General features: G+C 30.2%; 1 protein-coding gene and 1 long non-coding RNA gene across 14 annotated transcripts in view; one reads left to right on the forward strand and one right to left on the reverse strand.

Moving 5' to 3' along the window:
• Positions 1-23,691, forward strand: part of LOC121962852 (peripheral plasma membrane protein CASK) — a 94,842-nt gene that overhangs the window by 66,697 nt on the left and 4,454 nt on the right. For all 13 annotated transcript variants that reach the window (XM_088074215.1, XM_042513160.2, XM_088074217.1 and 10 more), the window contains one exon: positions 23,470-23,550. In XM_088074215.1, the coding sequence (XP_087930341.1) occupies positions 23,470-23,550 (81 nt within the window). The remainder of the gene's footprint in view (positions 1-23,469; positions 23,551-23,691) is intronic.
• On the reverse strand, positions 453-8,884 carry LOC148185504 (uncharacterized). The gene is made up of 3 exons (XR_015775840.1): positions 8,383-8,884; positions 4,358-4,464; positions 453-645 (listed from the first exon to the last, which is right to left on the reverse strand). It is a non-coding gene; the product is annotated as an uncharacterized LOC148185504 (long non-coding RNA).

Raw genomic sequence — 23,691 nt, forward strand, 5'->3', positions numbered from 1 at the left:
AAAAAAAAAAAGCTCTAAAAGTCCAAGTACTGTATTCCATGAACTAGTTAAGTGTTATATGCTATAAAAACGTTATAGGAATGTTTGCTGTAAACTAAACTAGACAAAAATAGAAGCTTCCTAAAAAGCCAAAAACATCAAAAATACCATGTCAACAAACACTTATTTAAATAATAATTTGATAGTATGCCATAAAAGAGAACAATATTATGTTATAAAAAGTAAATAAAGAGTATGCCATAAAATACTCAAAGATTAATTTGCCATAAAAGGAATTTGTAAGTCATAGGATAGTATGCTGTGAACCAGTCAAAGGATAACGCAGCTTTAACAAGTCAAAAGATAGTATGCTGTACACTGGTCAAAAAAGTTTTATAAAAAGTCACGAATAAGTCCTAAAAAGTCTACCATAAAAAGAAGTGAAATATGCTGTTTGAAAGAAAGCTATTGGATATTAGCTATCAACTAATTGAAGTATAATATGCAATAAACAGATCATTAAGAAAGCCACATGATAGTCGGGCGACCTCTTACTCACATGGTTCAGGTGAGCGTCATCCAGGACGAAGCCTCCACAACAGCTGGGGTTGTATTCTGACTGGCTGCCTCTTCGCTGCTCGTCATCCTCCCCCCTGTGCGGCTGTCCTGTAAAACACAAAGAAACAAACACAGAAACAAAGAACCAAAGAACCAAAGAAACAACCCCCTCCCCCCACAATACTATTTTCTGAAGTCATGCCAGTATGACATTAATCAGTCAAACAACACAGTTGTCAAAAAGTCATAAAAAAAGCCATACAAATAATTTAAAGTACTGTATGCTATAAAACAGTCAAAATATAATATACTTTTACAAAAAAAGTTATAGGAAAGTATGTCGGAAACTAGTGAAAACGTGAAAAACACCTAAAAGAAGTATTGGATTCCATGTAGTAGTTAACTATGATGTGCTATCAAAATGTCACAGAACAGTTTGCTGTAAACTAGACAAAACAGAAGCATCATAAAAAGGCAAATAAGAAAAAGCATAGCATGGCATTAAGCAGTTATTTATAGAAAAAAAAAAAAAAAGGATAGTATGCCACAAAACTGCAAAGGAATACTGTGCAACAACTGTCATCAGAGGGTATGCTATAAAATGCTGCTGTAAACTAGTCCAAAAAATTCATAGGATAGTTTTGCCATGAAGCAGTGAAAGAATATCATGCTATAACAAAGTAATTTAAAAAAGTCATAGGACAGTTTTCTGTAACTAGTCAGTGTATAATCTGCCGTATAAAGTAATCTGAGCGTATGTCATTACACAGTTGAGGGATAGTTTATTTAATCTGGTCAAAAAAAGTTTCAAAAACATACAAAAAGCAAGAACAAAGTTCAGTTTGCTGTAAACTAGTCAAAGTGTACTATGATATTAAACAGTCAAAAGATAGTAGTAAACTGGTCAAAAAGTAAGAAAAAAAGCCATCAAAATAATAAAAAGTACTGTATGCTATAAAACGGTCAAAGTATAACACGTTTACAAAAATGTAGTATTAGATTATGAGCTAGTTAAGGATAACATGCTGTCAAAAAGTCACAGAGTAGTTTGCTCTAAACTAGACAAAACACAAGCATCATAAAAAAGCCCAAAAAGTCAAAGCATAGCATGCCATTAAGCAGTTATTTTAAAAAAAAAAAAAGGATAGTATGCCACAAAACTACAGAAGAATATTATGCAAAACAAAAAGTTAATGGAGGGTATGCTAAAAATACTGCTGTAAACTAGTAAAAAAGTGATAAAAGCCCTTAAAAGTCTGCGTACTGCTGGCCATAAAATAGTCATTTAAAAAAGTCCAAGTACAGCATGCAATGAACGAGTTAAAGGAAAGGATGCGATAAAAAGTCATATAAACTAGACCAAAAACAGAAGCATCATTAAAAAAAGCCCATTTGGTCAAAGCATAGCATGCCATTAAAGAGTTAAAAAACAAAACCAAATTGTATTCTCTATCTTTATCTGAGCAGCAGTGGATGACTCAGAACATGGAAGATGGCTTAATATTAATGATGTCACCCTTTTTTTTTCCTTTTTAAAAAATCAAACATTGAGTATTCAGTTCATTCTCTGTTTGACTTCATTTTAACAATTTGGGGATTTTCAGGCTAAATATTAAACATAAATAAAATTTTTATTATTTCTTCATTTGTCTGTATTTTTTTTGTATTATTATTATTATTTCTTTGTTTGTTTCAGTATTTGTACTGTTTGTGTGTGGTTTATTGTGCATTTTATGCTTGGTTTTGTTTGTAATTTTTGTTTAGTTTTGTTTGTATTTTTTGTTCGTTTTTGTTTGACTGTTTTGTTTGGTTTGTATTTTTTTGGTTTTGTTAGTATTTTGTGTTTGGTTTTGTTTGTATTTTTTGTTTGGTTTTGTTTGTATTTTTTGTTTGGTTTTGTTTGTATTTTGTGTTTGGTTTAGTTAGTATTTTTTGTTTGGTTTTGTTTGTATTTTTTGTGTGGTTTTGTTTGTATTTTGTGTTTGGTTTTGTTTGTATTTTTTGTTTGGTTTTATTTGTATTTTTTGTTTGGTTTTGTTTGTATTTTTTGTTTGGTTTGTTGTATGTTTTGCTCGGCTGTGTTTGGTTTTGCTTTTCCATTTTGTGGTGTGCTATGTTTGCTGTCAGGGCTATTTTGTTTGTATGTAGTGTCTGTTATAAATGAAAACCCCCATAAAGATATTTTTTAGAAACTGTCATTAAAATAATTCATAGGACAGTATGCTGTCAAAGAACAGTATGCCATGAAATACTCAAAGTTTGATTTGCAATAAAAAGGTAATTGACAATACTAACTGACGGGATATTTCTGTAAACTAGTGAAAGAATAATACATCATAAAAAGTCACAATATAATGGCCATAAACAGTAAAATAGTATGCTCTAAACTGGTCAAACAAGTTTTAAAAAAAGGCTATTAAACACCCTAAAAAGTTTAAAAAGTAGAGTATACCATAAAATAGTCATTAACAAAGTCATTGGATAGTATGTCATTAAACAGTCAAAGTTTAATACGCCTTTAAAAAAGTAGTCAGGTGATGGTATGTTGTCAACCAGTAAAAAAGTGATTTAGAAAATAATTTGATAGTATGGCCAAAACCAGCAGGATAATCTGCCATAAAAAGTCATCGGAGGGTATGCCATAAAATACTCAAAGATTAATATGCCATAAAAAGGTAATTTTAAATTAGGATGCTGTGAACCAGTCAAAGTGTAATGCACCATTAACCAGTCAAAAGATAGTATGCTGTAAACTGGTCAAAAAATCTTTTTAAAAAGCCATAAAACAGTCCTAAAAAGTAAAAGTATAGCATGCCATAAAACAGTCATTATAAAAGGTCTTAGGACAATATGCCATTATAGAAAAGCATACTATAAAATACACAAATGTTTAATGAGCAATAAAATGGTATCTTTAAAAAAATCATTGGATAGTACGCTGCAAACTAGCCAAAGAATAATATGCCATTAAAAAGTAAAATAGTGTGCAATAAACGGGTCAAAAAAGGAAAAAGATATTTAAAAAGCCACAATAAAGTAAAGCATGCTATAAAATAGTTATTTAAACAGTCATAGGGCAGTATTATATAAAAATGTCATAGTATAATGTGCCATAAAATAGAAAAAAATGTGTTGTAAACTGCTCAAAAAGTTTTTTTTTTAAAAACAGGTATAAAACATCCTAACAAGTTCAAAGAGTACAGTATGCCATAAAATAGTCATTCACAAAGTCATTGGACAGTATGTCATTAAACAGTCAAAGTTAAATATGTTTAAAAAAAAAAAAAAAAAGCTCTAAAAGTCCAAGTACTGTATTCCATGAACTAGTTAAGTGTTATATGCTATAAAAACGTTATAGGAATGTTTGCTGTAAACTAAACTAGACAAAAATAGAAGCTTCCTAAAAAGCCAAAAACATCAAAAATACCATGTCAACAAACACTTATTTTAATAATAATTTGATAGTATGCCATAATAGAGAACAATATTATGTTATAAAAAGTAAATAAAGAGTATGCCATAAAATACTCAAAGATTAATTTGCCATAAAAAGGGAATTTGTAAGTCATAGGATAGTATGCTGTGAACCAGTCAAAGGATAACGCAGCTTTAACAAGTCAAAAGATAGTATGCTGTACACTGGTCAAAAAAGTTTTATAAAAAGTCACGAATAAGTCCTAAAAAGTCTACCGTGAAATGAAGTGAAATATTCAGTTTGAAAGAATGCTATTGGATATTAGCTATCAACTAATTGAAGTATAATATGCAATAAACAGATCATTAAGAAAGCCACATGATAGTCGGGCGACCTCTTACTCACATGGTTCAGGTGAGCGTCATCCAGGACGAAGCCTCCACAACAGCTGGGGTTGTATTCTGACTGGCTGCCTCTTCGCTGCTCGTCATCCTCCCCCCTGTGCGGCTGTCCTGTAAAACACAAAGAAACAAACACAGAAACAAAGAACCAAAGAACCAAAGAACCAAAGAAACAACCCCCTCCCCCCACAATACTATTTTCTGAAGTCATGCCAGTATGTCATTAATCAGTCAAAAGACACAGTTGTCAAAAAGTCAGAAAAAAGCCATAAAAATAATTTAAAGTACTGTATGCTATAAAACAGTCAAAATATAACATACTTTTACAAAAAAAGTTATAGGAAAGTATGTCGGAAACTAGTGAAAACGTGAAAAACACCTAAAAGAAGTATTGGATTCCATGTAGTAGTTAACTATGATGTGCTATCAAAATGTCACAGAACAGTTTGCTGTAAACTAGACAAAACAGAAGCATCATAAAAAGGCAAATAAGAAAAAGCATAGAATGGCATTAAGAAGTTATTTATAGAAAAAAAAAAAAAAAGGATAGTATGCCACAAAACTGCAAAGGAATACTGTGCAACAACTGTCATCAGAGGGTATGCTATAAAATGCTGCTGTAAACTAGTCCAAAAAATTCATAGGATAGTTTTGCCATGAAGCAGTGAAAGAATATCATGCTATAACAAAGTAATTTAAAAAAGTCATAGGACAGTTTTCTGTAACTAGTCAGTGTATAATCTGCCGTATAAAGTAATCTGAGCGTATGTCATTACACAGTTGAGGGATAGTTTATTTAATCTGGTCAAAAAAAGTTTCAAAAACATACAAAAAGCAAGAACAAAGTTCAGTTTGCTGTAAACTAGTCAAAGTGTACTATGATATTAAACAGTCAAAAGATAGTAGTAAACTAGTCAAAAGTAAGAAAAAAGCCATCAAAATAATAAAAAGTACTGTATGCTATAAAGCGGTCAAAGTATAACACGTTTACAAAAATGTAGTATTAGATTATGAGCTAGTTAAGGATAACATGCTGTCAAAAAGTCACAGAGTAGTTTGCTCTAAACTAGACAAAACACAAGCATCATAAAAAAGCCCAAAAGTCAAAGCATAGCATGCCATTAAGCAGTTATTTTAAAAAAAAGGATAGTATGCCACAAAACTACAGAAGAATATTATGCAAAACAAAAAGTTAATGGAGGGTATGCTAAAAATACTGCTGTAAACTAGTAAAAAAGTGATAAAAGCCCTTAAAAGTCTGCGTACTGCTGGCCATAAAATAGTCATTTAAAAAAGTCCAAGTACAGCATGCAATGAACGAGTTAAAGGAAAGGATGCGATAAAAAGTCATATAAACTAGACCAAAAACAGAAGCATCATTAAAAAAAGCCCATTTGGTCAAAGCATAGCATGCCATTAAAGAGTTAAAAAACAAAACCAAATTGTATTCTCTATCTTTATCTGAGCAGCAGTGGATGACTCAGAACATGGAAGATGGCTTAATATTAATGATGTCACCCTTTTTTTTTCCTTTTAAAAAATCAAACATTGAGTATTCAGTTCATTCTCTGTTTGACTTCATTTTAACAATTTGGGGATTTTCAGGCTAAATATTAAACATAAATAAAATTTTTATTATTTCTTCATTTGTCTGTATTTTTTTTGTATTATTATTATTATTTCTTTGTTTGTTTCAGTATTTGTACTGTTTGTGTGTGGTTTATTGTGCATTTTATGCTTGGTTTTGTTTGTAATTTTTGTTTAGTTTTGTTTGTATTTTTTGTTCGTTTTTGTTTGACTGTTTTGTTTGGTTTGTATTTTTGGTTTTGTTAGTATTTTGTGTTTGGTTTTATTTGTATTTTGTGCTTGGTTTTGTTTGTATTATGTGTTTGGTTTTGTGTATTTTGTGCTTGGTTTTGTTTGTATTTTTTGTTTGGTTTTGTTTGTATTTTTTGTTTGGTTTTGTTTGTATTTTGTGCTCGATTTTGTTTGTATTTTTTGTTTGGTTTTGTGTGTATTTTGTGTTTGGTTTAGTTAGTATTTTTTGTTTGGTTTTGTTAGTATTTTTTGTTTGGTTTTGTTTGTATTTTGTGCTTGGTTTTGTTTGTATTTTTTGTTTGGTTTTGTTTGTATTTTGTGTTTGGTTTTGTTTGTATTTTTTGTTTGGTTTTATTTGTATTTTTTGTTTGGTTTTGTTTGTATTTTTTGTTTGGTTTTTTGTATGTTTTGTTCAGCTGTGTTTGGTTTTGCTTTTCCATTTTGTGGTGTGCTATGTTTGCTGTCAGGGCTATTTTGTTTGTATGTAGTGTCTGTTATAAATGAAAACCCCCATAAAGATATTTTTTAGAAACTGTCATTAAAATAATTCATAGGACAGTATGCTGTCAAAGAACAGTATGCCATGAAATACTCAAAGTTTGATATGCAATAAAAAGGTAATTGACAATACTAACTGACGGGATATTTCTGTAAACTAGTGAAAGAATAATACATCATAAAAAGTCACAATATAATGGCCATAAACAGTAAAATAGTATGCTCTAAACTGGTCAAACAAGTTTTAAAAAAAGGCTATTAAACACCCTAAAAAGTTTAAAAAGTAGAGTATACCATAAAATAGTCATTAACAAAGTCATTGGATAGTATGTCATTAAACAGTCAAAGTTTAATACGCCTTTAAAAAAGTAGTCAGGTGATGGTATGTTGTTAACTAGCAAAAAAGTGATTTAGAAAATAATTTGATAGTATGGCCAAAACCAGCAGGATAATCTGCCATAAAAAGTCATCGGAGGGTATGCCATAAAATACTCAAAGATTAATATGCCATAAAAAGGTAATTTTAAATTAGGATGCTGTGAACCAGTCAAAGTGTAATGCACCATTAACCAGTCAAAAGATAGTATGCTGTAAACTGGTCAAAAAATCTTTTTAAAAAGCCATAAAACAGTCCTAAAAAGTAAAAGTATAGCATGCCATAAAACAGTCATTATAAAAGGTCTTAGGACAATATGCCATTATAGAAAAGCATACTATAAAATACACAAATGTTTAATGAGCAATAAAATGGTATCTTTAAAAAAAATCATTGGATAGTACGCTGTAAACTAGCCAAAGAATAATATGTCATTAAAAAGTAAAATAGTGTGCTATATACGGGTCAAAAAAGGTAAAAGATTTTTAAAAAGCCACAATAAAGTAAAGCATGCTATAAAATAGTTATTTAAACAGTCATAGGGCTGTATTTTATAAAAATGTCATAGTATAATGTGCCATAAAATAGACAAAAATGATGTTGTAAACTGCTCAAAAAGTTTTTTTTTTTAAAAACAGGTATAAAACATCCTAACAAGTTCAAAGAGTACAGTATGCCATAAAATAGTCATTCACAAAGTCATTGGACAGTATGTCATTAAACAGTCAAAGTTAAATATGTTTAAAAAAAAAAAAAAAAGTTGTGGGATATTATATTGTTAACTAGTAAAAAAGTTAAAAAAAAAAAAGCTCTAAAAGTCCAAGTACTGTATTCCATGAACTAGTTAAGTGTTATATGCTATAAAAACGTTATAGGAATGTTTGCTGTAAACTAAACTAGACAAAAATAGAAGCTTCCTAAAAAGCCAAAAACATCAAAAATACCATGTCAACAAACACTTATTTAAATAATAATTTGATAGTATGCCATAAAAGAGAACAATATTATGTTATAAAAAGTAAATAAAGAGTATGCCATAAAATACTCAAAGATTAATTTGCCATAAAAAGGGAATTTGTAAGTCATAGGATAGTAAGCTGTGAACCAGTCAAAGGATAACGCGGCTTTAACAAGTCAAAAGATAGTATGCTGTACACTGGTCAAAAAAGTTTTATAAAAAGTCACGAATAAGTCCTAAAAAGTCTACCATGAAATGAAGTGAAATATGCTGTTTGAAAGAATGCTATTGGATATTAGCTATAAACTAATTGAAGTATAATATGCAATAAACAGATCATTAAGAAAGCCACATGATAGTCGGGCGACCTCTTACTCACATGGTTCAGGTGAGCGTCATCCAGGACGAAGCCTCCACAACAGCTGGGGTTGTATTCTGACTGGCTGCCTCTTCGCTGCTCGTCATCCTCCCCCCTGTGCGGCTGTCCTGTAAAACACAAAGAAACAAACACAGAAACAAAGAACCAAAGAACCAAAGAAACAACCCCCTCCCCCCACAATACTATTTTCTGAAGTCATGCCAGTATGTCATTAATCAGTCAAAAGACACAGTTGTCAAAAAGTCAGAAAAAAGCCATAAAAATAATTTAAAGTACTGTATGCTATAAAACAGTCAAAATATAACATACTTTTACAAAAAAAGTTATAGGAAAGTATGTCGGAAACTAGTGAAAACGTGAAAAACACCTAAAAGAAGTATTGGATTCCATGTAGTAGTTAACTATGATGTGCTATCAAAATGTCACAGAACAGTTTGCTGTAAACTAGACAAAACAGAAGCATCATAAAAAGGCAAATAAGAAAAAGCATAGCATGGCATTAAGCAGTTATTTATAAAAAAAAAAAAAAGGATAGTATGCCACAAAACTGCAAAGGAATACTGTGCAACAACTGTCATCAGAGGGTATGCTATAAAATGCTGCTGTAAACTAGTCCAAAAAATTCATAGGATAGTTTTGCCATGAAGCAGTGAAAGAATATCATGCTATAACAAAGTAATTTAAAAAAGTCATAGGACAGTTTTCTGTAACTAGTCAGTGTATAATCTGCCGTATAAAGTAATCTGAGCGTATGTCATTACACAGTTGAGGGATAGTTTATTTAATCTGGTCAAAAAAAGTTTCAAAAACATACAAAAAGCAAGAACAAAGTTCAGTTTGCTGTAAACTAGTCAAAGTGTACTATGATATTAAACAGTCAAAATATAGTAGTAAACTGGTCAAAAAGTAAGAAAAAAAAGCCATCAAAATAATAAAAAGTACTGTATGCTATAAAACGGTCAAAGTATAACACGTTTACAAAAATGTAGTATTAGATTATGAGCTAGTTAAGGATAACATGCTGTCAAAAAGTCACAGAGTAGTTTGCTCTAAACTAGACAAAACACAAGCATCATAAAAAAGCCCAAAAAGTCAAAGCATAGCATGCCATTAAGCAGTTATTTAAAAAAAAAAAAAGGATAGTATGCCACAAAACTACAGAAGAATATTATGCAAAAAATAAGTTAATGGAGGGTATGGTCAAAAATACTGCTGTAAACTAGTAAAAAAGTGATAAAAGCCCTTAAAAGTCTGCGTACTGCTGGCCATAAAATAGTCATTTAAAAAAGTCCAAGTACAGCATGCAATGAACGAGTTAAAGGAAAGGATGCGATAAAAAGTCATAAACTAGACCAAAAACAGAAGCATCATTAAAAAAAGCCCATTTGGTCAAAGCATAGCATGCCATTAAAGAGTTAAAAAACAAAACCAAATTGTATTCTCTATCTTTATCTGAGCAGCAGTGGATGACTCAGAACATGGAAGATGGCTTTATATTAATGATGTCACCCTTTTTTTTTTCTTTTTAAAAAATCAAACATTGAGTATTCAGTTCATTCTCTGTTTGACTTCATTTTAACAATTTGGGGAATTTTCAGGCTAAATATTAAACATAAATAAAATTTTTATTATTTCTTCATTTGTCTGTATTTTTTTTGTATTATTATTATTTCTTTGTTTGTTTCAGTATTTGTACTGTTTGTGTTTTGTTTGGTTCATAGTATTTTGCATGGTTGTGTTTGTATTTTTTTGATTTGCTTGTGTTTGTATTTTATTCAAGGTTCTGTATTTTTTAGGTTTGTAGGTTTGTATTTTTTGTTTAGTTTTGTTTGTATTTTTTGTTCGTTTTTGTTTGTATGTTTTGTTTGGTTTGTGTTTGTATTTTTTTGGTTTTGTTTGTATTTTGTATTTGGTTTTGTTTGTATTTTTTGTTTGGTTTTGTTAGTATTTTTTGTTTGGTTTTCTTTGTATTTTTTGTTTGGTTTTCTTTGTATTTTTTGTTTGGTTTTCTTTGTATTTTTTGTTTGGTTTTGTTTGTATTTTGTGTTTGGTTTTGTTTGTATTTTTTGTTTGGTTTTGTTTGTATTTTTTGTTTGGTTTGTTGTATGTAGTGTCTGTTATAAATGAAAACCCCCATAAAGATATTTTTTAGAAACTGTCATTAAAATAATTCATAGGACAGTATGCTGTCAAAGAACAGTATGCCATGAAATACTCAAAGTTTGATTTGCAATAAAAATGTAACTGACAATACTAACTGACGGGATATTTCTGTAAACTAGTGAAAGAATAATACATCATAAAAAGTCACAATATAATGGCCATAAACAGTAAAATAGTATGCTCTAAACTGGTCAAAAAAGTCTTAAAAAAAGGCTATTAAACACCCTAAAAAGTTTAAAAAGTAGAGTATACCATAAAATAGTCATTAATAAAGTCATTGGATAGTATGTCATTAAACAGTCAAAGTTTAATACGCCTTTAAAAAAGTAGTCAGGTGATGGTATGTTGTCAACTAGCAAAAAAGTGATTTAGAAAATAATTTGATAGTATGGCCAAAACCAGCAGGATAATCTGCCATAAAAAGTCATCGGAGGGTATGCCATAAAATACTCAAAGATTAATATGCCATAAAAGGTAATTTTAAATTAGGATGCTGTGAACCAGTCAAAGTGTAATGCACCATTAACCAGTCAAAAGATAGTATGCTGTAAACTGGTCAAAAAATCTTTTTAAAAAGCCATAAAACAGTCCTAAAAAGTAAAAGTATAGCATGCCATAAAACAGTCATTATAAAAGGTCTTAGGACAATATGCCATTATAGAAAAGCATACTATAAAATACACAAATGTTTAATGAGCAATAAAATGGTATCTTTAAAAAAAATCATTGGATAGTACGCTGTAAACTAGCCAAAGAATAATATGTCATTAAAAAGTAAAATAGTGTGCTATATATGGGTCAAAAAAGGTAAAAGATTTTTAAAAAGCCACAATAAAGTAAAGCATGCTATAAAATAGTTATTTAAACAGTCATAGGGCTGTATTTTATAAAAATGTCATAGTATAATGTGCCATAAAATAGACAAAAATGATGTTGTAAACTGCTCAAAAAGTTTTTTAAAAACAGGTATAAAACATCCTAACAAGTTCAAAGAGTACAGTATGCCATAAAATAGTCATTCACAAAGTCATTGGACAGTATGTCATTAAAAAGTCAAAGTTAAATATGTTTAAAAAAAAAAAAAGTAGTGGGATATTATATTGTTAACTAGTAAAAAGTAAAAAAAAAAAAAGCTCTAAAAGTCCAAGTACTGTATTCTATGAACTAGTTAAGTGTTATATGCTATAAAAACGTTATAGGAATGTTTGCTGTAAACTAAACTAGACAAAAATAGAAGCTTCCTAAAAAGCCAAAAACATCAAAAATACCATGTCAACAAACACTTATTTAAATAATAATTTGATAGTATGCCATAAAAGAGAACAATATTATGTTATAAAAAGTAAATAAAGAGTATGCCATAAAATACTCAAAGATTAATTTGCCATAAAAAGGGAATTTGTAAGTCATAGGATAGTATGCTGTGAACCAGTCAAAGGATAACGCAGCTTTAACAAGTCAAAAGATAGTATGCTGTACACTGGTCAAAAAAGTTTTATAAAAAGTCACGAATAAGTCCTAAAAAGTCTACCATAAAAAGAAGTGAAATATGCTGTTTGAAAGAATGCTATTGGATATTAGCTATCAACTAATTGAAGTATAATATGCAATAAACAGATCATTAAGAAAGCCACATGATAGTCAGGCGACCTCTTACTGACATGGTTCAGGTGAGCGTCATCCAGGACGAAGCCTCCACAACAGCTGGGGTTGTATTCTGACTGGCTGCCTCTTCGCTGCTCGTCATCCTCCCCCCTGTGCGGCTGTCCTGTAAAACACAAAGAAACAAACACAGAAACAAAGAACCAAAGAACCAAAGAAACAACCCCCTCCCCCCACAATACTATTTTCTGAAGTCATGCCAGTATGACATTAATCAGTCAAACAACACAGTTGTCAAAAAGTCATAAAAAAAGCCATACAAATAATTTAAAGTACTGTATGCTATAAAACAGTCAAAATATAATATACTTTTACAAAAAAAGTTATAGGAAAGTATGTCGGAAACTAGTGAAAACGTGAAAAACACCTAAAAGAAGTATTGGATTCCATGTAGTAGTTAACTATGATGTGCTATCAAAATGTCACAGAACAGTTTGCTGTAAACTAGACAAAACAGAAGCATCATAAAAAGGCAAATAAGAAAAAGCATAGCATGGCATTAAGCAGTTATTTATAAAAAAAAAAAAAAGGATAGTATGCCACAAAACTGCAAAGGAATACTGTGCAACAACTGTCATCAGAGGGTATGCTATAAAATGCTGCTGTAAACTAGTCCAAAAAATTCATAGGATAGTTTTGCCATGAAGCAGTGAAAGAATATCATGCTATAACAAAGTAATTTAAAAAAGTCATAGGACAGTTTTCTGTAACTAGTCAGTGTATAATCTGCCGTATAAAGTAATCTGAGCGTATGTCATTACACAGTTGAGGGATAGTTTATTTAATCTGGTCAAAAAAAGTTTCAAAAACATACAAAAAGCAAGAATAAAGTTCAGTTTGCTGTAAACTAGTCAAAGTGTACTATGATATTAAACAGTCAAAAGATAGTAGTAAACTGGTCAAAAAGTAAGAAAAAAAGCCATCAAAATAATAAAAAGTACTGTATGCTATAAAACGGTCAAAGTATAACACGTTTACAAAAATGTAGTATTAGATTATGAGCTAGTTAAGGATAACATGCTGTCAAAAAGTCACAGAGTAGTTTGCTCTAAACTAGACAAAACACAAGCATCATAAAAGAGCCCAAAAAGTCAAAGCATAGCATGCCATTAAGCAGTTATTTAAAAAAAAAAAGGATAGTATGCCACAAAACTACAGAAGAATATTATGCAAAACAAAAAGTTAATGGAGGGTATGCTAAAAATACTGCTGTAAACTAGTAAAAAAGTGATAAAAGCCCTTAAAAGTCTGCGTACTGCTGGCCATAAAATAGTCATTTAAAAAAGTCCAAGTACAGCATGCAATGAACGAGTTAAAGGAAAGGATGCGATAAAAAGTCATATAAACTAGACCAAAAACAGAAGCATCATTAAAAAAAGCCCATTTGGTCAAAGCATAGCATGCCATTAAAGAGTTAAAAACAAAACCAAATTGTATTCTCTATCTTTATCTGAGCAGCAGTGGATGACTCAGAACATGGAAGATGGCTTAATATTAATGATGTCACCCTTTTTTTTTCCTTTTAAAAAATCAAACATTGAGTATTCAGTTCATTCTCTGTTTGACTTCATTTTAACAATTTGGGGGATTTTCAGGCTAAATATTAAACATAAATAAAATTTTTATTATTTCTTCATTTGTCTGTATTTTTTTTGTATTATTATTATTATTTCTTTGTTTGTTTCAGTATTTGTACTGTTTGTGTGTGGTTTATTGTGCATTTTATGCTTGGTTTTGTTTGTAATTTTTGTTTAGTTTTGTTTGTATTTTTTGTTCGTTTTTGTTTGACTGTTTTGTTTGGTTTGTATTTTTTTGGTTTTGTTAGTATTTTGTGTTTGGTTTTATTTGTATTTTGTGCTTGGTTTTGTTTGTATTATGTGTTTGGTTTTGTGTGTATTTTGTGCTTGGTTTTGTTTGTATTTTTTGTTTGGTTTTGTTTGTATTTTTTGTTTGGTTTTGTTTGTATTTTGTGCTCGATTTTGTTTGTATTTTTTGTTTGGTTTTGTGTGTATTTTGTGTTTGGTTTAGTTAGTATTTTTGTTTGGTTTTGTTAGTATTTTTGTTTGGTTTTGTTTGTATTTTGTGCTTGGTTTTGTTTGTATTTTTTGTTTGGTTTTGTTTGTATTTTGTGTTTGGTTTTGTTTGTATTTTTTGTTTGGTTTTATTTGTATTTTTTGTTTGGTTTTGTTTGTATTTTTTGTTTGGTTTGTTGTATGTTTTGCTCGGCTGTGTTTGGTTTTGCTTTTCCATTTTGTGGTGTGCTATGTTTGCTGTCAGGGCTATTTTGTTTGTATGTAGTGTCTGTTATAAATGAAAACCCCCATAAAGATATTTTTTAGAAACTGTCATTAAAATAATTCATAGGACAGTATGCTGTCAAAGAACAGTATGCCATGAAATACTCAAAGTTTGATATGCAATAAAAAGGTAATTGACAATACTAACTGACGGGATATTTCTGTAAACTAGTGAAAGAATAATACATCATAAAAAGTCACAATATAATGGCCATAAACAGTAAAATAGTATGCTCTAAACTGGTCAAACAAGTTTTAAAAAAAGGCTATTAAACACCCTAAAAAGTTTAAAAAGTAGAGTATACCATAAAATAGTCATTAATAAAGTCATTGGATAGTATGTCATTAAACAGTCAAAGTTTAATACGCCTTTAAAAAAGTAGTCAGGTGATGGTATGTTGTCAACTAGCAAAAAAGTGATTTAGAAAATAATTTGATAGTATGGCCAAAACCAGCAGGATAATCTGCCATAAAAAGTCATCGGAGGGTATGCCATAAAATACTCAAAGATTAATATGCCATAAAAAGGTAATTTTAAATTAGGATGCTGTGAACCAGTCAAAGTGTAATGCACCATTAACCAGTCAAAAGATAGTATGCTGTAAACTGGTCAAAAAATCTTTTTAAAAAGCCATAAAACAGTCCTAAAAAGTAAAAGTATAGCATGCCATAAAACAGTCATTATAAAAGGTCTTAGGACAATATGCCATTATAGAAAAGCATACTATAAAATACACAAATGTTTAATGAGCAATAAAATGGTATCTTTAAAAAAAATCATTGGATAGTACGCTGTAAACTAGCCAAAGAATAATATGTCATTAAAAAGTAAAATAGTGTGCTATATACGGGTCAAAAAAGGTAAAAGATTTTTAAAAAGCCACAATAAAGTAAAGCATGCTATAAAATAGTTATTTAAACAGTCATAGGGCTGTATTTTATAAAAATGTCATAGTATAATGTGCCATAAAATAGACAAAAATGATGTTGTAAACTGCTCAAAAAGTTTTTTAAAAACAGGTATAAAACATCCTAACAAGTTCAAAGAGTACAGTATGCCATAAAATAGTCATTCACAAAGTCATTGGACAGTATGTCATTAAACAGTCAAAGTTAAATATGTTTAAAAAAAAAAAAAAGTTGTGGGATATTATATTGTTAACTAGTAAAAAAGTAAAAAAAAAAAAAGCTCTAAAAGTCCAAGTACTGTATTCCATGAACTAGTTAAGTGTTATATGCTATAAAAGCGTTATAGGAATGTTTGCTGTAAACTAAACTAGACAAAATAGAAGCTTCCTAAAAAGCCAAAACATCAAAATACCATGTCAACAAACACTTATTTAAATAATAATTTGATAGTATGCCATAAAAGAGAACAATATTATGTTATAAAAAGTAAATAAAGAGTATGCCATAAAATACTCAAAGATTAATTTGCCATAAAAAGGGAATTTGTAAGTCATAGGATAGTAAGCTGTGAACCAGTCAAAGGATAACGCGGCTTTAACAAGTCAAAAGATAGTATGCTGTACACTGGTCAAAAAAGTTTTATAAAAAGTCACGAATAAGTCCTAAAAAGTCTACCATGAAATGAAGTGAAATATGCTGTTTGAAAGAATGCTATTGGATATTAGCTATAAACTAATTGAAGTATAATATGCAATAAACAGATCATTAAGAAAGCCACATGATAGTCGGGCGACCTCTTACTCACGTGGTTCAGGTGAGCGTCATCCAGGACGAAGCCTCCACAACAGCTGGGGTTGTATTCTGACTGGCTGCCTCTTCGCTGCTCGTCATCCTCCCCCCTGTGCGGCTGTCCTGTAAAACACAAAGAAACAAACACAGAAACAAAGAACCAAAGAACCAAAGAAACAACCCCCTCCCCCCACAATACTATTTTCTGAAGTCATGCCAGTATGTCATTAATCAGTCAAAAGACACAGTTGTCAAAAAGTCAGAAAAAGCCATACAAATAATTGAAAGTACTGTATGCTATAAAACAGTCAAAATATAACATACTTTTACAAAAAAAGTTATAGGAAAGTATGTCGGAAACTAGTGAAAACGTGAAAAACACCTAAAAGAAGTATTGGATTCCATGTAGTAGTTAACTATGATGTGCTATCAAAATGTCACAGAACAGTTTGCTGTAAACTAGACAAAACAGAAGCATCATAAATGGGCAAAAAAGTAAAAGCATAGCATGGCATTAAGCAGTTATTTATAAAAAAAAAAAAAAGGATAGTATGCCACAAAACTGCAAAGGAATACTGTGCAACAACTGTCATCAGAGGGTATGCTATAAAATGCTGCTGTAAACTAGTCCAAAAAATTCATAGGATAGTTTTGCCATGAAGCAGTGAAAGAATATCATGCTATAACAAAGTAATTTAAAAAAGTCATAGGACAGTTTTCTGTAACTAGTCAGTGTATAATCTGCCGTATAAAGTAATCTGAGCGTATGTCATTACACAGTTGAGGGATAGTTTATTTAATCTGGTCAAAAAAAGTTTCAAAAACATACAAAAAGCAAGAACAAAGTTCAGTTTGCTGTAAACTAGTCAAAGTGTACTATGATATTAAACAGTCAAAATATAGTAGTAAACTGGTCAAAAGTAAGAAAAAAGCCATCAAAATAATAAAAAGTACTGTATGCTATAAAAGCGGTCAAAGTATAACACGTTTACAAAAATGTAGTATTAGATTATGAGCTAGTTAAGGATAACATGCTGTCAAAAAGTCACAGAGTAGTTTGCTCTAAACTAGACAAAACACAAGCATCATAAAAAAGCCCAAAAAGTCAAAGCATAGCATGCCATTAAGCAGTTATTTAAAAAAAAAAAAAGGATAGTATGCCACAAAACTACAGAAGAATATTATGCAAAAAATAAGTTAATGGAGGGTATGCTAAAAATACTGCTGTAAACTAGTAAAAAAGTGATAAAAGCCCTTAAAAGTCTGCGTACTGCTGGCCATAAAATAGTCATTTAAAAAAGTCCAAGTACAGCATGCAATGAACGAGTTAAAGGAAAGGATGCAATAAAAAGTCATATAAACTAGACCAAAAACAGAAGCATCATTAAAAAAAGCCCATTTGGTCAAAGCATAGCATGCCATTAAAGAGTTAAAAAACAAAACCAAATTGTATTCTCTATCTTTATCTGAGCAGCAGTGGATGACTCAGAACATGGAAGATGGCTTTATATTAATGATGTCACCCTTTTTTTTTTCTTTTTAAAAAATCAAACATTGAGTATTCAGTTCATTCTCTGTTTGACTTCATTTTAACAATTTGGGGAATTTTCAGGCTAAATATTAAACATAAATAAAATTTTTATTATTTCTTCATTTGTCTGTATTTTTTTTGTATTATTATTATTTCTTTGTTTGTTTCAGTATTTGTACTGTTTGTGTTTTTGTTTGGTTCATAGTATTTTGCATGGTTGTGTTTGTATTTTTTTGATTTGCTTGTGTTTGTATTTTATTCAAGGTTCTGTATTTTTTAGGTTTGTAGGTTTGTATTTTTTGTTTAGTTTTGTTTGTATTTTTTGTTCGTTTTTGTTAGTATTTTTTGTTTGGTTTTCTTTGTATTTTTTGTTTGGTTTTCTTTGTATTTTTTGTTTGGTTTTCTTTGTATTTTTTGTTTGGTTTTGTTTGTATTTTTTGTTTGGTTTTATTTGTATTTTTTGTTTGGTTTTGTTAGTATTTTGTGTTTGGTTTTGTTAGTATTTTTTTGTTTGGTTTTGTTTGTATTTTTTGTTTGGTTTGTTGTATGTAGTGTCTGTTATAAATGAAAACCCCCATAAAGATATTTTTTAGAAACTGTCATTAAAATAATTCATAGGACAGTATGCTGTCAAAGAACAGTATGCCATGAAATACTCAAAGTTTGATTTGCAATAAAAATGTAACTGACAATACTAACTGACGGGATATTTCTGTAAACTAGTGAAAGAATAATACATCATAAAACGTCACAATATAATGGCCATAAACAGTAAAATAGTATGCTCTAAACTGGTCAAAAAAGTCTTAAAAAAAGGCTATTAAACACCCTAAAAAGTTTAAAAAGTAGAGTATACCATAAAATAGTCATTAATAAAGTCATTGGATAGTATGTCATTAAACAGTCAAAGTTTAATACGCCTTTAAAAAAGTAGTCAGGTGATGGTATGTTGTCAACTAGCAAAAAAGTGATTTAGAAAATAATTTGATAGTATGGCCAAAACCAGCAGGATAATCTACCATAAAAAGTCATCGGAGGGTATGCCATAAAATACTCAAAGATTAATATGCCATAAAAAGGTAATTTTAAATTAGGATGCTGTGAACCAGTCAAAGTGTAATGCACCATTAACCAGTCAAAAGATAGTATGCTGTAAACTGGTCAAAAAATCTTTTTAAAAAGCCATAAAACAGTCCTAAAAAGTAAAAGTATAGCATGCCATAAAACAGTCATTATAAAAGGTCTTAGGACAATATGCCATTATAGAAAAGCATACTATAAAATACACAAATGTTTAATGAGCAATAAAATGGTATCTTTAAAAAAAATCATTGGACAGTACGCTGTAAACTAGCCAAAGAATAATATGTCATTAAAAAGTAAAATAGTGTGCTATATACGGGTCAAAAAAGGTAAAAGATTTTTAAAAAGCCACAATAAAGTAAAGCATGCTATAAAATAGTTATTTAAACAGTCATAGGGCTGTATTTTATAAAAATGTCATAGTATAATGTGCCATAAAATAGAAAAAAAATGTGTTGTAAACTGCTCAAAAAGTTGTTTTTTTTTAAAAAACAGGTATAAAACATCCTAACAAGTTCAAAGAGTACAGTATGCCATAAAATAGTCATTCACAAAGTCATTGGACAGTATGTCATTAAACAGTCAAAGTTAAATATGTTTAAAAAAAAAAAAAAGTTGTGGGATATTATATTGTTAACTAGTAAAAAAGTAAAAAAAAAAAAAAAAGCTCTAAAAGTCCAAGTACTGTATTCCATGAACTAGTTAAGTGTTATATGCTATAAAAACGTTATAGGAATGTTTGCTGTAAACTAAACTAGACAAAAATAGAAGCTTCCTAAAAAGCCAAAAACATCAAAAATACCATGTCAACAAACACTTATTTAAATAATAATTTGATAGTATGCCATAAAAGAGAACAATATTATGTTATAAAAAGTAAATAAAGAGTATGCCATAAAATACTCAAAGATTAATTTGCCATAAAAAGGGAATTTGTAAGTCATAGGATAGTATGCTGTGAACCAGTCAAAGGATAACGCGGCTTTAACAAGTCAAAAGATAGTATGCTGTACACTGGTCAAAAAAGTTATTTTAAAAAGTAACGAATAAGTCCTAAAAAGTCATAGGATAATACGACATCACTGTCATTTAAATAGTAATGGAATAGTATACCATAAAAAGAAGTGAAATATTCAGTTTGAAAGAATGCTATTGGATATTAGCTATAAACTAATTGAAGTATAATATGCAATAAACAGATCATTAAGAAAGCCACATGATAGTCGGGCGACCTCTTACTGACATGGTTCAGGTGAGCGTCATCCAGGACGAAGCCTCCACAACAGCTGGGGTTGTATTCTGACTGGCTGCCTCTTCGCTGCTCGTCATCCTCCCCCCTGTGCGGCTGTCCTGTAAAACACAAAGAAACAAACACAGAAACAAAGAACCAAAGAACCAAAGAAACAACCCCCTCCCCCCACAATACTATTTTCTGAAGTCATGCCAGTATCACATTAATCAGTCAAACGACACAGTTGTCAATAAGTCATAAAAAAAGCCATACAAATAATTTAAAGTACTGTATGCTATAAAACAGTCAAAATATAACATACTTTTACAAAAAAAGTTATAGGAAAGTATGTCGGAAACTAGTGAAAACGTGAAAAACACCTAAAAGAAGTATTGGATTCCATGTAGTAGTTAACTATGATGTGCTATCAAAATGTCACAGAACAGTTTGCTGTAAACTAGACAAAACAGAAGCATCATAAAAAGGCAAATAAGAAAAAGCATAGCATGGCATTAAGCAGTTATTTATAGAAAAAGAAAAAAATGATAGTATGCCACAAAACTGCAATATAATGCAAAAAAAGTCAATGGAGGGTGTGGTCAAAAATACTGCTGTAAACTAGTAAAAAAGTGAAAAAAGCCCTTAAAAGTCTGCGTACTGCTGGCCATAAAATAGCTATTTAAAAAAGTCCAAGTACAGCATGCAATGAAGTACTTAAAGGAAAGGATGCGATAAAAAGTCATAAACTAGACCAAATACATGTGCATCATTAAAAAAGCCCATTTGGTCAAAGCATCGCATGCCATTAAAGAAAAAAAATCAAACATTGAGTATTCAGTTCATTCTCTGTTTGACTTCATTTTAACAATTTGGGGGATTTTCAGGCTAAATATTAAACATAAATAAATCATCGACTTATTGCTTTGTTTGTCTGTGTTTTGTTTGTAATATTATTTTTTATTATTTTTTTGTTTGTCTGTAGTTTTTTGTATTATTAATATTATTGCTTTGTTTTTTTTTAACTATTTGCACTGTTTGTATTTTTGTGTGGTTCATATTACTTTGCATGGTTATATTTGTATGTTTTGCATGGTTTTGTTGGTAGTTTATATGTGGTTTTGTGTATATTTTGTGCGTGGTTGTGTGTGGTTTTTTGCTTGGTTTTGTTTGTATTATGTGCTCAGTTTTGTTTGTATTTTGTGCTCAGTTTTGTTTGTATTTTGTGCTCGATTTTGTTTGTATTTTGTGTTCGGTTTTGTGTGTATTTTGTGTTTGGTTTTGTTTGTATTTTTTGTTTGGTTTTATTTGTATTTTGTGCTCGGTTTTGTTTGTATTTTTTGTTTGGTTTTGTATGTATTTTGTGTTTGGTTTTGTTTGTATTTTTTGTTTGGTTTTATTTGTATTTTGTGCTTGGTTTTGTTTGTATTTTTTGTTTGGTTTTGTGTGTATTTTGTGTTTGGTTTTGTTTGTATTTTTTGTTTGTTTTTGTTTGTATTTTTTGTTTGTTTTGTATGTATTTTGTGTTTGGTTTTGTTTGTATTTTTTGTTTGGTTTTGTTTGTATTTTTTGTTCGGTTTTGTTTGAATTTTGTGCTCAGTTTTGTTTGTATTTTTTGTTTGGTTTTGTTTGTATTTTTTGTTTGGTTTGTTGTATGTAGTGTCTGTTCTAATTGAAAACCCCCATAAAGATATTTTTTAGAAACTGTCATTAAAATAATTCATAGGACAGTATGCTGTCAAAGAACAGTATGCCATGAAATACTCAAAGTTTGATATGCAATAAAAAGGTAATTGACAATACTAACTGACGGGATATTTCTGTAAACTAGTGAAAGAATAATACATCATAAAAGATAGTATGCTGTAAACTGTTCAAAAAATCTTTTTAAAAAGCCATAAAAAGTCCTAAAAAGTAAAAGTATAGCATGCCATAAAACAGTCATTATAAAAGGTCTTAGGACAATATGCCATCATAGAAAAGCATACTATAAAATACACAAAGTTTAATAAGCAATAAAATTGGATTTAAAAAAACAAAAATGTCATAGTATAATGTGCCATAAAATAGAAAAAAATGTGTTGTAAACTGCTCAAAAAGTTTTTTTTAAAAAAAGGTATAAAACATCCTAACAAGTTTAAAGAGTACAGTATGCCATAAAATAGTCATTCACAAAGTGAAATATAATAATAATTTGATAGTATGCCATAAAAGAGAAAAATATTATGTTATAAAAAGTAAATGAAGAGTATGCCATTAAATACTCAGATTAATTTGCCATAAAAAGGGAATTTGTAAGTCATAGGACAGTATGCTGTGAACCAGTCTAGAAAACTATCAAGTATAATATGCAATAAACAGATCATTAAGAAAGCCACATGATAGTCGGGCGACCTCTTACTCACATGGTTCAGGTGAGCGTCATCCAGGACGAAGCCTCCACAACAGCTGGGGTTGTATTCTGACTGGCTGCCTCTTCGCTGCTCGTCATCCTCCCCCCTGTGTCTCTGTCCTGTAAATTTATTCAAAAAAAAAAAAAAGCCAGACAAAAATCTTTAAAGTTAATAAAGCGCAGTATGCCGTATGGCATGTCAGAAAAAGGTTGCCTTAGATGCCATAAAATAGTCATTAACAAAGTCATTGGATAGTTTGTCATTAAACAGTCAAAGTTAAATACGGTGTAGTAAAAAATAATAATAAAAAAAAAGTTGTAGGATAGTATGTTGTAAACTAGAAAGGATATTTAAAAAAATACGAATATTTTTCATGAGATCACAGACATAAAGTGCGCCCCTTCACATAAACTGCTGTTATAGTATTTGTCCTGTACATTCGTTAAAAAAAAAACCAAAAAAAAAAACAAAGAACAAAGTCCACATACAGCATGCCATTAAACAGGCAAAGTATAATATGCAAAAAAATAGTCATGGGATAGTATGCCATACTAGTCAAACTATAATATGCAATAACATATAGTAGTATATAGTAGACCATAAAATAGCTGAAGTATAACATGAAAAAATAACAGTATAATATTCCATAAAAAGTCAAATGACAGTTGCAAAAAAAGCCAAAGAATACCATGCCATTAAACAGCCATGAGCAAAGTCTTACAATAGCGTGCTGTAAACAACAATAAAGACCTTCAAAGTCCAAATATAGCATGCCATTAAAAAAATGAAAATACAGCATGCCATAGGACAGTCAAATTCTAACACAGTATATAAAAGTTATTTGAAAAAAGTCAAGGTACAATATGCCATCAAACAACTGACCACCTGCTATCATGTGACAACTGAGCAATTTTGCTCAAGAATCATTTACTTTTTAAAACAACAAACAACTCTGTCTTAGTTGAGACGTGTCTGTTGCTGGACTGAGCAGCCTGTTTGACTCACTTGTCTCTGCTGTCTCCTTTCCTCCAGGTGCACATGGAGTTGGCAGGAGGCACATCAAAAACACACTCATCACCAAACATCCTGACCGCTTCGCCTACCCCATCCCTCGTAAGGAGAGACACACTCTAACATAAGCACACACTGTGACAAAATGTACGGTTGTACATGTTGCTCGAAAAACATCTCATCAGATCACACGCAAGTTAAACTGATCATCAAAACAATACTGAGATGGCCATACTTGAATTT

This window comes from Plectropomus leopardus, chromosome 24 (assembly GCF_026936395.1).
Source record: "Plectropomus leopardus strain MGB_pleo_1.0 chromosome 24, ASM2693639v1, whole genome shotgun sequence".
NCBI lineage: Eukaryota > Metazoa > Chordata > Actinopteri > Perciformes > Serranidae > Plectropomus > Plectropomus leopardus.